The 15,261-nt window shown below is 36.5% G+C and overlaps 1 protein-coding gene across 2 annotated transcripts in view; it reads left to right on the top strand.

Moving 5' to 3' along the window:
- Positions 1-15,261, top strand: part of eys (EGF-like photoreceptor maintenance factor) — a 350,285-nt gene that overhangs the window by 33,785 nt on the left and 301,239 nt on the right. For both annotated transcript variants that reach the window (XM_088610149.1, XM_088610150.1), the window contains exons 7-10: positions 2,486-2,645; positions 9,955-10,059; positions 12,652-12,791; positions 14,375-14,541. In XM_088610149.1, coding sequence (XP_088466275.1) covers positions 2,486-2,645; positions 9,955-10,059; positions 12,652-12,791; positions 14,375-14,541 — 572 coding nt within the window. The remainder of the gene's footprint in view (positions 1-2,485; positions 2,646-9,954; positions 10,060-12,651; positions 12,792-14,374; positions 14,542-15,261) is intronic.

Raw genomic sequence — 15,261 nt, 5'->3', positions numbered from 1 at the left:
CTTAGTCTGTAATACAAGACCATATAGAGCTCCTTGTTGGTTTCTTTCTAATAAATGTCAAATGTAATGAAAATATTGATGTTGTCCAGTACAACTGAACCATTTCATTACCACTTTTAATTAACATCTAGAGATATCAGGAGCATAAACCTTAACCTTCCATGGAAGAAACAATGAACTGCGTGTTCTTTCTCAGATCATGTTTATGTTTTCCTGTCCATTAAAAGATAATTATTTAATGTACAGGGTGGTTACAATGCTTTGCTGTCGGAACCAAGAAAACCTGTAACCTTACATCTAGTTTACCTGGAAATCACTGAGTGCAAAATATGGGATCCTAGTAGTGAAATTAATGTGTGTGCCAAACCCTAACCCTACTGTATATCAAGAGCCTCTTGATATTGGTTGCCATAGGAGATACTGTAGTACTGGTTAACACAGCTAACTCACTCTGGGGTCCTGGGATTGATTCTGGCCTTAGGCACTTGTCTGTGTAGAGTCTGCATGTTCTTCTTTTTTTTCTCAACCTTCTTTGATCTCCTCTCTTATCACAAAGACATGCAGGATAGTGGACTAGTTACTTTACATTTCTGTTCATTCCCTGGTTACTTTGAAAAAGGGAGCTGCACAACTATCTCATTGCTCTGCCCTATCATGAGATACCTCTCTGCTGTGCATTTAGAATTGATTATAGTGTGCAAAGATGGAAAAGCTTGACATGCTTGCACCCAGTTTTTCCACCCTAATAGATTGTAAAATAGGTTAAATGAAAAGTAACATTAAAGGGATCGCAGCTTACCAAATCTAGTTTTATCTGATTTTAATTTCATCCAATTTATTATCTGAATGTCCACTGGTACTCAGTAAGCGCAAGCGTTCTTGTGCTGGGAGAGACATGCAAACTTGAGTGTCATCCAGATAAAAATGAAAGACAGGGCAAGGTTTTCTAATTCAGCAGCAGTGTTAACTTGTGGCCTCCATCTTATCGAATCATAAGATGCAATGGGGATGGGGCTGGTCAATTTATGAATGAGAAACATCAAAGGAACACCTGTTCATGACTTGCATTTGTCACGTAAAGAAGTTGGTGTCTTCTCCTTTTTCCTTAGAATTACCAAACAAGACCCCACTATGGTGACCGGGAACAGTGGGCCGAAGTCCTGCCAATTTGGCCATAAAAGATCCAATGGTGCTTTTCAAAATAATAGGGTTTTAACCCTGTTGTCTTCATTAAATCCTATTTGGACTTGCGCAATCATCCATTTCTGCTTGAATTCAAATGGTGAAGTAATTTCTCAAGGTTTCACTTGAACCACTGTGTGATGGAACAGGAATGGATGCTTTCCTGGTGTCACCCAGTTGCTTGCTGCACTGGAAGATTGTGCCTTCCTTCATGTGAAGAGCTTTGAGGTTCTTTTTGGGTGAAAAACAAAATATAATTTGAAAGGAATTGTTAATAATGTCTCCTAAAGGTAGCTTACAGATACAACAAAGTAGAACCAAGGATTGAACTAAGATGTGCTCCACGCTATACTCACCAAGTGTTTTGAAAAATATTGTTGGGGACTGTAAACATAAAGAAATTGACTTAAGGAGTGCTGACATAAATTTAAGTTACACCAAAGTCATACTGTATGATAATGTTTCTCAAGAGCGGTCCAGATTTTTCTGTGGTGATAACTTGGATTTCTGACTATGTATTCATGAGAAATGCTTAATCTTTCCAACACACCTAGAAGAATTTGGAGTTGAATACATTTGTTGTAAACCCCCTCATCAGCCTCAGCTTTTCGAATAGACTAAATGCTGCAAGATCAATCAGCCTCACAAAACTGATTATGGCAGACATGAATCAGAAGTATATAACACACCAAAGATTTTATTCAACATGTAAATGATTTACAAAGAATACGCCTTTATCACTATTTTGCATTGTTATAATGCATGTGTCTTGCATCAAGTCTCTATAAAGATGGGATGCATATTGAACAGCTAAAGTAAAGTACTATAGGCAACTTGTTAGTAAATCATTTTTCCTGTTCTAATTAGGATGCTAATAACCTTAATCTGATTTTTGGATGAGTGAGAGAACAGTGGGGTCTAAACCTGTGGATGGTGCATGTGTCAAACTGGCACTAGTCCCTTTATATCGAGACATAGAAATATTAATAATTGTGTTCTTAACTTGCAATGTGGTCAGGCAGGCCCTTTGGGGAAACTGTATGTTTGTGGTGTTTTTAGCACAGGTGCTATTTGTTCCAATAAGAAAGTCTCCCTCAAATACTTTTTGAGCACCCTCACAATGCATTTAAAATCTACAAAGTATATCATAAAGCATCTCACCATGTTAGTAATCCTTCAGTTTGGATTTTTTGGGATGATGTTAGCTTTTATAATGCTAAGCAGGTCTCGACTACATAATACATAAGCTGCATTAGTTTCTACATCTGAAATCTGTTTAATGTTTTTATGTGATTTTTTACAGTGTCTTTGTGCTCCAGGCTGGACAGGAGAGTTCTGTGAATATGTGGAGAATGCATGTCTGATATATCCAGACAGATGCACCAAGGGAGCAACATGTATTGATGTCAGTCTGCCAAAGACACCACCAAAATACAAATGTATTTGCCAACATGGCTACACAGGTAATGTTTTAGTTACTGTATTAATGATCTAAAATACCACATCTTTAGGTGACTCTATGTGAGAATATTTAGTGTTGTTAGTGGTTGAATATGTTATATCTTAGCTAATCCTACTTCTCTTGATTTTGTATACAGTATGCATAAATAGAGACCTAGATTGTACCTTGGAATTTAAGTGGTTTTAACAATTTAGAATGACTGGCCATAAAATGAAGAGCAAGAATCTGGCTATGAAAACAATTAAATGTGAAAGGCAGATGAGCTGTTGGGATAGGCTCTATGTGAAATTAACCACTCCTCTGGGGCTTACTAAGAGGCTTATAAGACCAGGTTTGAAGAAAGAGTTTTGAAACTGTATTTATAAGGTTTAAGTTAAGATATGGCACCAGGATTGATTGCAAATTACTGACAGCTGAGGCTGATTAAACTTGGCTGTTACCATCTCTCCCAAAGTTTTGTTATAAACTTCAATTGAATGTTTAATTATTTATGAAATGTTAAAATGTAGGCTGCTGCCTCTTTATTTTGAGATCATTTTTGCCTTGTGTCATTTCCAGTCCTGAGTGTTTCTGCAGGTGATGAATACTGTAATGGATGTGATGCTTTCCAATGTGTTAATCAAAGTACTGTACGTCTCCTTCCTTACTAGATCTACTTACTGTGCTTCTCTTTTCCTTTCATATTAAGCTTTATATGTGATCTATGATCCACTTTTTCATGTGTTTTGTTTAGTTTAAATTAACTTCATACAGTATTATAAGCAGGGAAACGCAGAATGAACAATCCTTTTACCTAAGTATAGCTCTGAAGTTTTAAGGATTTCATATTTTTTACTTCAAATTATGGTGTGATAATGCATATTTACTCAGCACAGGAACACTTATTTTTATCTTCAATATACAGTAAGCATAAAAAACATCAAAAAGCATGAAAGACATGAACATCAATCACAAAAATCCAATACATTCTTGAAATACAGTATGTCTTTAAAAAGATACTCTGGGTACATTGTGACCTCTCATAGCTTCCAGTACAGTCCCTGTGGCAAGGTTAGCAGGGCCTGAAATTAAGCCGACCTCAGGTGACTTCTTCCAGCTTATGTTTTCAACATGAAAAGACCAGGAAGTCATGAAGTGATTAATTCCATCAGTCACTTACAGCAATCACATTGTGGAAGACAATTTTTCCATCACTGGAGCGGCACTATATGTATGAGTCTTTCACAGCACAGGAAGTTGATAGTATAAGATGAGGACACCTGCGGTGGGACTGTTGAAAGTTTGCTGTCTGTCAGAGATACATTCCCTTCTGTTTCTTTAAGAATTACTGCAAGAGAAGACATTATACATTTTACCATAAATTCAACCAAATCTGGGCTGCAAGTAATGGATATTAGAATTAATATTAATGGCCAATGAAGCAAAATTTAGATTCAGCAGTTTCCCCGGTTTATATTTATATTTATGAAGGAAAAATGTTTTTCAAGAGAATCGTAGCACATGCTTTTAAACAAGTTCTTACCAAGGCCACGGGAAATTACACAGCCCAGAGAGGTCCCTGGAGCTAGTCGGTTATACAATTAAATTAATTTATTGAAGTAAATGTGGCTGTGTGAAATTAAGTCATTAGTACATTAGCTAAAGTAATGTGAAAGGAAATTTCTCCACAAAAGATGCATTTAGAAATGTTTTACATTACATACAAATTTTACATTTGTAAAGAAATATGTTAAAAATATGTGGTTTATAATTCTAAGTCATTTGCAGTAAAAAGCATGTAATCATTATCTTTGAATATCTTTTTGTAATTAATGCACAAAATTAAATATGAGATACTGTTTGGGTCAATATGAGAAATCTAGTAACCACCGAGAACAAAATGATACTAAATCATTTTCTTACACAGATGGAAGGCATCTTTACTTGTGGAACAGGAGGTTAAGTTGGATTTTTGTTTCACACTGGATTTTCCCATTAAATGTAGAAGCCCATCTAAAGAGCACAGTCATTTGTTTTACAGTATATAGCCCTTACACAAGAGAACTGTAGCTTATACTACTTTTGCCCCCTATCGCACTCATTATCAGAAAATTTAAGACATACTACTTTTATCAAACAGAACCTTTCAAGATCAACTACTGTCTTTGGAAGCAAGTTTTTTTTTTCAATTTGCCACTACCCATTACTGCTACAAGCTGCAAAGTGAGCTTAAACTACCCACCTTTATATCTGAGAATGCTTTCATTTGGATGGTTAACTATTTTCAGCCTAACACTTGCAGTTGTTATTTACAGTACTTTACTGTATTTACCCTTTTTTCTTTCACTGCTTTGTTTTCTGTATGAGAATGGCATAGCATCATAACCATTTTGTAAATGTAGATGTGTTCTCAACTGACGTATTTGCTTAAATTAAGGATTCTTATTATCCATTATGCACTAAAATCCATAATGGATAATACATACATGTTAGCTATACATCACACTGGAATTGTCCCACAGTGGAAGTGGCCCTTCCTCCCTTAGCGTATGTTCTGGGGGTGACGTCTACTGCTGTGCCGGAATCGTAGTCTCCACGCGGTGCCTGGCAGCTCAGGCCTGCACTCTGGGGCTCTGCTCAGCTGCCGGAGGTCCTCCCCTTCCTCTCCAGCCCTGTCTCCAGCTTGCCAGCTCTCTGGACCCTGCTTCAGTCTGCCTGCCTTTCTGCCTGTCCCATGTCGTGTCCTGCCCCTGGGACTCTGCACCGGACCTCAGTGGGCACAACAGTCTGCCTTGTCCCTAGAATGCCTCCCCAGTCTGCCCTGTTAGCATGTGCTTGGCCTGGTCTCTGGAGGAGCCTCGCTCAGCCGGGTTCCTGGCGTGACTCCCAGTGGACAGTCCCGATTACATGCTCCCTGTCCTGCCCAGCTCGAGGTGCAGACCTGCCAGTCCTGCCCTGTCTCTGCTTCTCCTGCCTGTACTTGTCCCCAGTGAAGCACAGTCCATACCTGCATGTGCCTGTCATTCCCCCTGGACAGTGATGCCTTTGCTGTTGGGTCTGGAATGCCTTCTGGGCTGCACTCGCCATTTTGATGGGCAGCATGTTATAACACAAAAGCTGCATAGATTCTTCCTAGGTAGTTCAGGTGGGTAGCTGTGTCAGCATGTGTAGGCTGCAAAGGAACAAGTAATAGGTTTATTCCATGCTGAAAAAAAAGAAGAAAGAAAACACATTTCAGCCATGGAGCCTTCTTCAGCTCACACCTGAAGAAGGCTTCATGGCCGAAACGTTGTGTTTTCTTTCTTCTTTTTTTCAGCATGGAATAAACCTTTTAATTGTTCCTTTCTTCCTAGACAGATGACTGAGTGACTGATATCAATGATTTTTTTTGTGGACATGAATTGCTTGCATTGATCAGAAATTTAGAAATAATGCAATTGAATTTGACGTTGTTTATCTGTCCCTTTTTCTATATGTATTTGCATTATATGCATCTCTGTCTGAACGTCTGAAGACTAAAAATAACTCACCAATACTTTAGGAATTGTGGGATACATTTGCTTTATCCCTCTGCGACACCTTCAGTGGTTACGTATGTCAAAAGAAAAACCTAAAAAGGCTGATTTCATTCATCTGTACCCCTGCCAATGCAGGCAGCAAAATCCTAATCACACAAAATCACTTTTTTCTGAAATGGGACTGAGATGAATAGAACAGTTTGTAAAATCTGCTTAAGCAAAAGAAAACAGATTAACTATAGGCATACTGCAAGAAGAAGACAAGTTTGAGAAAATCTCCATGAAATGAAATCTGGTCACAGCTACACATCTCATGAACTAGAGACACAGTAAATGAGCTGACTCTATAACATTTTAGATGTTCTGTGCATCACCATTACTTATGAATGTTGCAGTGGTCTGCATACTGTGATCTTATCCAGCTGGACTGCAAGAGAGGGTTTCAAACTGCAATCGTTTTGCTGTAATCAAACAAAATGAAAAGGTACCATTATAATCCAATTCAATAACAAGCTAAAATATTTTCTTTGGTACCATTAGAAATAATTTTCAACTTTTCAAAACTTTATTATAGAGTACTGAAGTAACATTTCATTAATTATATGAAGTCTCTAAAGAAATTTATTTTACAATAGATTTAAGACTGATGCTTATATTGCAATCTCAACATTCAGTGTGTTGATAACATGCAATGTAATAATGAGTAACTATTAATATATTATTTAATTAGTTTTGTATTTATAATGACTGATTTACCTACCTAACTACTGTTATCTTGTGGCTTATTGCTTAGAAGACTTGGCTCTACGCTATGCTTCATAGAGCAACCCCAGAATGGGCAATACAGTATATAATACTAATACACCCTATTTTTTCTGTTAATATGTCCGTGCCTTTTGGTATTGCAACAACTATTAGACATAAAATTAGACATAGTCCATGTATTACCAAAAGGTAAAAGTAATGACCAACAAAATGATTGCTGAAAATGTTTTGAATACTTTCTCAAAATGTGGAGAAATAGTCAATTTATTGTAAAAGAGGTTAAGTATACAAACATCTGGACAGAGCTTACACAACCATGGGAAAAACAGGGCTTCTTTATCAGCTTTCTCTGTATTGATGAACTGTGGTGATTTCTTATAATATAGTTAGAAATGCATTCAAATAAGTGCTCAAGACCACAATGAGAAATGCTTATTTCGACAAACAACACATGCTCATTGAAACTTGAATATATATTTTAAAAATATACATTACCCTATCCACAGTATTATATATAAAGTATGATCAAGACATTCACTTAGTTATTACAGCTGTATTACCTGTATTTACAGGTAATCATTTGCAGAGATTATTTCAAAGTTTATACATACTGTATAACTGAAAACAAAAAAGCATAATAAGTCTAGCTAATTCTGCCTTTTAAAGGTAGGTTTAAAAATTAAAATTACATCATGTAGGAATATTTGTTGAACTGTTGCAATCATTAATAATATTTTTCAAACAATCAAGTGTAATAGAGTCAAAATACAGTAGAGAATGTTTAATTTTATGGCAAACCCATATTCCATTTACTTTCCATTCAGTATTTAGATTAGAATCAATACAGAAATAGCATTTTACCAGTGGTACTAGAAAGACTCCATTTTCATTGTGGTTTAATAACAGGAACAAACTGGAGCAATGATGTTTTTAAATATAAAGCAATTTGTGGAAGAAGAAGTATTTGGGATTGTGCTGCAACTCCTATTCATAGCATTCAGCATGATAAAGAGATTGTATGGTATCACTGCTATTTCCTTTAACAACATTCTGCAGATGAGTGATAATCAGTTTAAACTTTTTTATACTGTATGATTGCATGTGGAATTGGTGTTTACTACGGAACGAAAGGACAGGAATAAATCACAGAGATTAATGAATTACAAGAACATTTAAGTCATATTCATTAAAACCTCATCAGGTGTACAGTATACTGTATCTTTAGTACATTTTAGTATGAAATGATATGTATAAAGTTACTATCCATATCACCAAAGGCACTTTGTTCTTTTGGGTTTGTAGCATTAGTACTTTTTTTTTTAAGCAATGAATGCTTTTGGGGAACATGTCAAAAACCAATACCAAGAGAGGTTTAGATATAGATCAGGGAAATGGTCTTTTGACACCCCAGGTAGGGCTAGGGTTAGCATTCACACAATACCTAGACAATGTTTAAGATCATCCCTGGATTATGAGGCCCAAGTCAAGTTTAGGACGAGTGATTTTTTACTTCTATCTGAAAATTTGTTTTTCAGAAACTCTGGGGCCTAGATTGCGCGGTGCTCCATGTGGTAATTGTATCCCAAAACTGACTCAGTCAGATCAAGAGTTGTAACTAAGCATTATTGAATCTTGTTCACTTGCAAGAGCTTTTATTAATGGTCTTGATTGTTTCCAACTCATACTTTTTGTTTTGGGGAACATGTCTAAAACCAATGCCCAGAGAGGTTCAGATATACATAGGTTATGCATAAGCTCAGTTGACACCCCAGGTAGTGCTAGGGTTAGCATTCACATTCTACTTAGATAATTTTTAATCTTAGCGCTGGATTATGAGGCCAATATAAACTAGATATACAGTATAAACGTAGTATGCACCTATGTGCATACTATCACAATCACTAAAGGCACTTTTGTTCTTTTGGGTTTGTAGCATTAGTATTTTATTTTTTTTGAGCAATGACTGCTGTTACCTTAATTTTACTGTAGACTTTATGAATTAAGCACTACATATGCATCCATGAGTATAACATTATGAGGTGAAGATGATGACATTGAAGTGAGATGTTTTTAGAAAGAATTTGACCTATAAAACACTGGATTAATTCAGGTACTGGAAAGGGGGACTCCCCTCCACCTGAGTGATGTGATGGCAGCCAGAGTGCGCCAGTACACTCACCATATACCAGCTAGTGTCCCTGTCACTATACTGGGGCATTAGGACCCACACAGACCGCAGGGTGAGCGCCCTCTACTGGCTCCATTAACACCTCTTCCAGCAGCAGTCAGCAATATGTATGAAGTGAAACAGAATTTTGTGAAGGTAATTAATAAAAATTAATATTACATAAGTATATAATTAATTATATGGTAGCTAATGAGTTGTTTTGATAGGAGCAATTGAAGTATTTAAATTGTACACCAGGGCAGCTCTGGCAAATACTGAAATGTGTCAGGTTGGATTTTATCACCCTTTAGGTGTTGATGTCTTTAGTTAAATGACCTTCACAGTAACTCTGTAAGAAGATTCCTTTGCAGATTTTGACAGCAGGCCCTGGAAACCGTCAGTCAGGTTTCAGGTTTTAGGCATCAGTCTTTATTAAGACTGGTTTTAGTCACATTGAAGACAAAAAAACTAAAAAAAAATGTGCGTGCTACATAAACTAGGCCAGCGATACAGTTAACAACTTTTAAGTTATTTCTTTAAGTAAAGATTATGGTGATATTATACAGAAGCATAAAATATTAGGACTGATAACACAGTGAACTGATTGATAACACTGAACACTCGTATACCATAGAGCATGGGGCAAATTAATGCCCTACTTTGCCATTCTTGTGGATGATATTCTTAAAGTTTATGTTGTTTTGCACTACCTCATTGATCCTCAATGAAATAATTCAGCTGGGATATATGTTCATACTCAAACTTCAGGTTTAACACAGAGCAATGTCTGAATGTCTTTAAAATTAAATTGCATGCTATGAAAGGTGGGAATTGGATGTCACATCTCAGACAACATGCCCATTTTTCATTATGTTTTCTAGGAGAGCACTGTGAGACAGAAATAAATGAATGCATTTCCAACCCGTGCAGACACGAGGGATCTTGCAGTGACTTTGTTGGACACTATAAGTGCACATGCCCCATGGGTAAGTGAATTCCCTCTTTTCTCAAACTAATTTATATTGTCCCTAATATCTTGATACACAATGCAGCCAAACAGAAAAAAATGCCCTTTTGATTGACAGCAAAGCAATCCCATGCAGTCCATTGCCAGAGCTCGGCATTAGCAGAATGTGCATCAGTGTTGTTTAATATTTCCCTTTCATTAGGCAATTGTTGATTCTCCTTCATTTGCCTAGTTTAAATTTTTATTTATTCATGTCATCCTAAACTGGTTGGCAGACGACTGCTGGCAATCCTTTGGCTGTGCAGTTTTGCAAAATGCCAGGGAAGCAGGCAGGAAATGTTGCAGCGTGGGAAGCCATCCTGGGCCCTTTTTGCCATTGTTCAGTATGAATTTTTATGAGGCAATGAAGAAAGTGGTTGGTTAAGTTGTCTGAGGTGTATTTTGGATTTATAGTCTAATGGAGCTTTTCTGTAGAAACCTGTTAAAACCTGTCATTAATCTGGAATTCTTATTTGGTGAAGTGATATTAATGAGATCTGGACATTTTCATTATTCCAATGACACCTTTGCAATTTTAATATGCTGTCGATCTAGGCTAGTGTATAGTAGAAATATCAATATGTAGTTTGTCTGTTTGACTTCAAAGATTAACTGCAGAGATGCGCCGTACTATATGTTTGATTTTGTAATGTTGTTTCTTTAGAGGAAAAACAATTTTTAATATTTTCGAATGAACAAATGTTTTTATTACGTTTTTAGTCAATTTGGAATCTTCTGTTGTTTAAAGACATTGCTGTTAGCAATCAGCCTTGTTCTTCCTTGTACCTGGCTGAGAGGGAGACACATAAACACGCTTTTCTGACATACCTTGCAGCCTGACAGCACAATTAGTGTCGATTGGAAGCAACACACCTTTCACTCCTCTAGGCTCTTTTGTGTTGGGAGCCATTTGGACCCAGTTGACTCACCTCAGCAGCTCACTACCATTGTGCCCTGCCACATGGGGAATGGCCAGGGCCAGGGCTGTTGGCTCAGGCTTAGACCTGTGCTCTGAGCAGGCACTTTTGTTGATTGAGCCAACATCCAAGGGTCAATGTTATACACTAACTATTTCCTTTTAACATGAACTTACTCTATCTCCTATCCTCCCTTTTACCCAGCCCACACCTGTTGCTTGGGTAATAGCTGACTGACTTCTTGTTTATACAGTCACAGCTCTTCCTAAACATCTTGATTTCCCAGTGTGATTTTCAGATCACAAATCCCTCTTGAGGTATATGCTATAGAAGGAAGAGGCCAAAGGAAAGTATAACACGTATTTCAGCATGATCTTTATTAAAGCAGTATAATTCAAACTGTGCTGTTTACTTTACCACTGGTCAATTAAACCTACTTAGATTCCCATTTATATAGCAAGTCTGGCAAATGAGATCCAGCTTTCCATAACAAGACGTCAGCTTAGCACTGTCATTACAAGCATCAAAATTACTTCTGTGAAAAATAAGTTATGGTCCATTAACTTTTATTAGTCAGCACTTCAGCCAAGCATTCTAAGTATAGTTTTTTAGTTTTAAAACACTGCAGGGGTACTAAATAAAACATGCAATTTAGCAACATATTTTAAAATAATCTTTAGCTTCTATTCTAGTTGTCCAATGAAAGAAATAGAAAACATTGAAAAGTAGAAAGAAAAAACTAATTTCAGATGCTGAGCCTACTTCTTATGTGAGGATTTAAAAGAACTGGCTCAACTACAGAGATGTTTTTTATTTTTATTTTTCATTGTGAAATTAACCTCTACATTTTCCTTTGTAGCCATCATGCTTATGCAGCTCTGCACCAGATAATTAACAAACTCTTGCCTTACTGTAATATTTGTGCAGGATATACTGTACAATATACAAATGTACAAAATATTTCAATGCTACACTTAAAAGATAATATGTGTTTTTATATTTCTGATTAATTCTTTGAGATATACCTTTTTTACTTCTGCAACTACATCATACAATGTCTTTAGAAACATTTGCTGATACAGTATATTTTATTTGCTGATACAGTATATAGATTTTGTGAGCTTATTGTTATATTGCACATTCAAATTGTACGGTACCCACTTCCAGAGATTTAATTTTGAATCTTAAACAAAAATTAAATTCAAAAACATACTTCACTGACTCCATATGTTCGCTTTGTAATTTTCTTGTAATGAAATTATGGATATGGGTATCTTAACTTAACCACAGGAGATAAAGAAGGTCTCTTACAGTTTCTTCAATACTCTATAATGAAAACTATCTCAATGTTTTTGCCTTGCTCAGCCCTAGAGAAATGATTTGCTTTAAATGTGTGTTCATTACTATATAGAAGATTTACATAAACACCTATCTGAGAAATTCTATATTAATCATTTGATTGTTTAATTGATTTTGTATATCCAGACTTAAATCTGCACAAGTACCTGTCTTTCTGTTTTTACTATGCATATTTATTATTTAAAACATATATAATTTTAGTGCAAGGAACTTGACAGCACTGACAATAATGTCTAAATTGATTCTTCCTGTGGCACTTAATTATGAAAAACCTTTGCTCCCTTTTTTCCCTGCAGGTTTTTCAGGACACAACTGTGAGGTGGATATAAATGCCTGTGATTTTCTGAACACCAGCTGCCCTCTTGACTACTTGTGTGTAGATCTGCCGATTGGACTTCAGTATGTGTGCCTCCTACCATGTCCTGGGCACATAAAGGTAGACAAATGGGATTCAGAAAAATAGCGAGTAAACTGAAAAAAGCAAAAACTAATGTACGTACCTTAACTTACAATTATTAACATGTAAATTGCGGACTGGTGCCTGCAACATTGCTGAGGTATGTAAATAACTAACATTAGCAAGTTATCCCAAGAGTGCTACAGTACCACCTTGGAAACATCTGGTTTAAGATGTTATCATTTCCTCTCTCTGCGTTGCTGTGCAGGTCCCCTGGCACTGTTTACCCTGAGCTGATAAATGCTTCACTGAAGCATTTGCAATGTGGTTCATGCCTTAAACTGTCATAAAATTTCAAAGCACTGAGCAAAAACCCATTTTGCTGCGTGCCTTAAGGGAGAACTATATTAGGTTGCAAATGTTTAATAGCTTTAATCATCCTGGAGTATTAAGTGTGCAACATTTTTAACATCAGTTTGGTAATAAAAGGAACATGTTTCCTTATACTATAGGTACCAGCTATAACAAATAATATTAGTTGCACATTGCTAATGCAATTTGTAATAATTAAAACATCTGAACTATAATGTGGAAATGGGATAGAATTGTACTATTTTTGCAGTAATAGAATTTCAAATGAGAATACATCTTACATTTCTGCATTTTTACAATGTTTTAAAATGCTGTATTGCTTCACATAGGAAACAAATACCATAGATAATTCATATATTTTGCTTGCATTTTTATTTTGTGGTTCTCATGCAGATGCATTCTATGAGGACAAACTGTAGTTGAATCTCTATACTAGCATAAATAAAAAATGACTTTGTACTGTAAAAGTAAGTACAAAGTGTAAATGATTCTTCAAATGTTGGAAATCTTGAGCAAACCAAATTTAAGAGACCCAGAGACTCTGCTAGAGATCACTGCTGCCTAGTCCAATACAGTAGGTAAAAATGCTATAGAAAAGCATCAGTGTTGACTCATTTTTGCTGAGGTTTTGTATACCAACCATAATGTTTTTTATAAGGGTTTTGAGAAAGAGCTCTGTTCTAGAATCAAGAAAGTGGCACAAGAAAAGGCTCTCAAGTGTCTCAAGCAGTAAACATGCTCGTTCACTTCACAGAAAGAGCTGCCCTTTTTTAAGATTAGGCTGTTACTGGGTAACTGTGAACCGATTTTCTCAAGGTGCTACTGTTTAAGGAGCTGAGCATTGTCCAGGCTTTTGTCAGCTTAGTGCTCTTACAGTAGCTCACCACACCCACCAATGTGGCCTCTTGTGACCTGTGAGCCTGATGTTTTGCTAGCTGTCTTACACCTCTGATCAATGCTGACACTCCAGTGCGCATTGTGGGATGGCATGATAAGGAAACCATCTATGGAGGCAAGCATGCTTGGATCTCATCCTTGTTTTGTGAGTCCAAGAATCTCAGTAGTAAAACCAAGATGTTTCACATTTTCCATATCCAACAGAGGTGGGATAAAATGACAATCCCAAATTTAAAACAGCTGCCAAAGAACAATTTCAGTATATTAGATTTATTGTTTTTCTTAATTAAAAAATAAGTTCAATGTTCAGCCCTGCACTTTATAAAGTTAATTGCTTTTTTTATTCATTCCAGCAGGCATGTGCAAATGGGGGCCGCTGTTTCCTGAAGGACGCTGAGAGCTACACCTGTGTCTGCCCATCTGGGTGGACTGGACATAATTGTTTGGAAAACATAGACGAATGTGAAGAGCACTGGTGTCAGAATGGAGCTACCTGTGAGGATGCCATCAATGGCTACAGGTGCAGCTTTCTCTTTCCACAACTGTGCAATCCTCCAAAATGGAGTTTATTCAGCATGTCAGTATTCACTAAAAAATCTAGCAGAAAATCCACTTCTGCTGAATGACAAGATTGTAAGTGTGGATCTACTGAGGCAGAACAAAATACCATATATTTATTACTCAGTCTAAAATCCTTATAAAATCTTGTATAAGCTGAATATATAATTTATATATGCTGCATCTTATAAAATCTGTAGTGAAATCAGGAAATCCCAGGGTAAATGAAAATGGAAATTCAAAGAGCTTAACACTAAATTTGGGCTACAGAAAAAAAGGGTGCAAGTAGCTTACTGTTTGATGAGATTAAGAAGGGATGTACCAGACATGACATTACAGCACGTACCTGGAGATTTCAATTTTCTGTCCATAATGTGACATATTGTAATGGGGAATACAGAAATGCAGAATTGGGGTGGAATAACTGAAGTGGCATAGAAACAGTGGCAAGAGGATTACAAATAGATTTAGGAAAAGTGGTTTGTGCAGAAATGATCCACACATAAAGTAGGAGAGTATTCTGTCCATATTGCCTGTGGGTTTGGAGCTGCAGGAAGGTACAGTACACATCAAACGGTTCTGTAGATTCTTCTGTGTCTTTATCAAGACAATATGCAACAAAAAAGCAAAAAAAAAGAATTCTTCAGTACAGTATATAGCAAAGAGTCTGGAATTTAAATCC

This window comes from Lepisosteus platostomus, chromosome 17 (assembly GCF_059453375.1).
Source record: "Lepisosteus platostomus isolate fLepPlt1 chromosome 17, fLepPlt1.hap1, whole genome shotgun sequence".
NCBI classification, from domain to species: domain Eukaryota; kingdom Metazoa; phylum Chordata; class Actinopteri; order Semionotiformes; family Lepisosteidae; genus Lepisosteus; species Lepisosteus platostomus.
The sequence above is the reverse complement of the archived record's forward strand: the minus strand, read 5'-3'. Positions and strand labels throughout refer to the sequence as shown.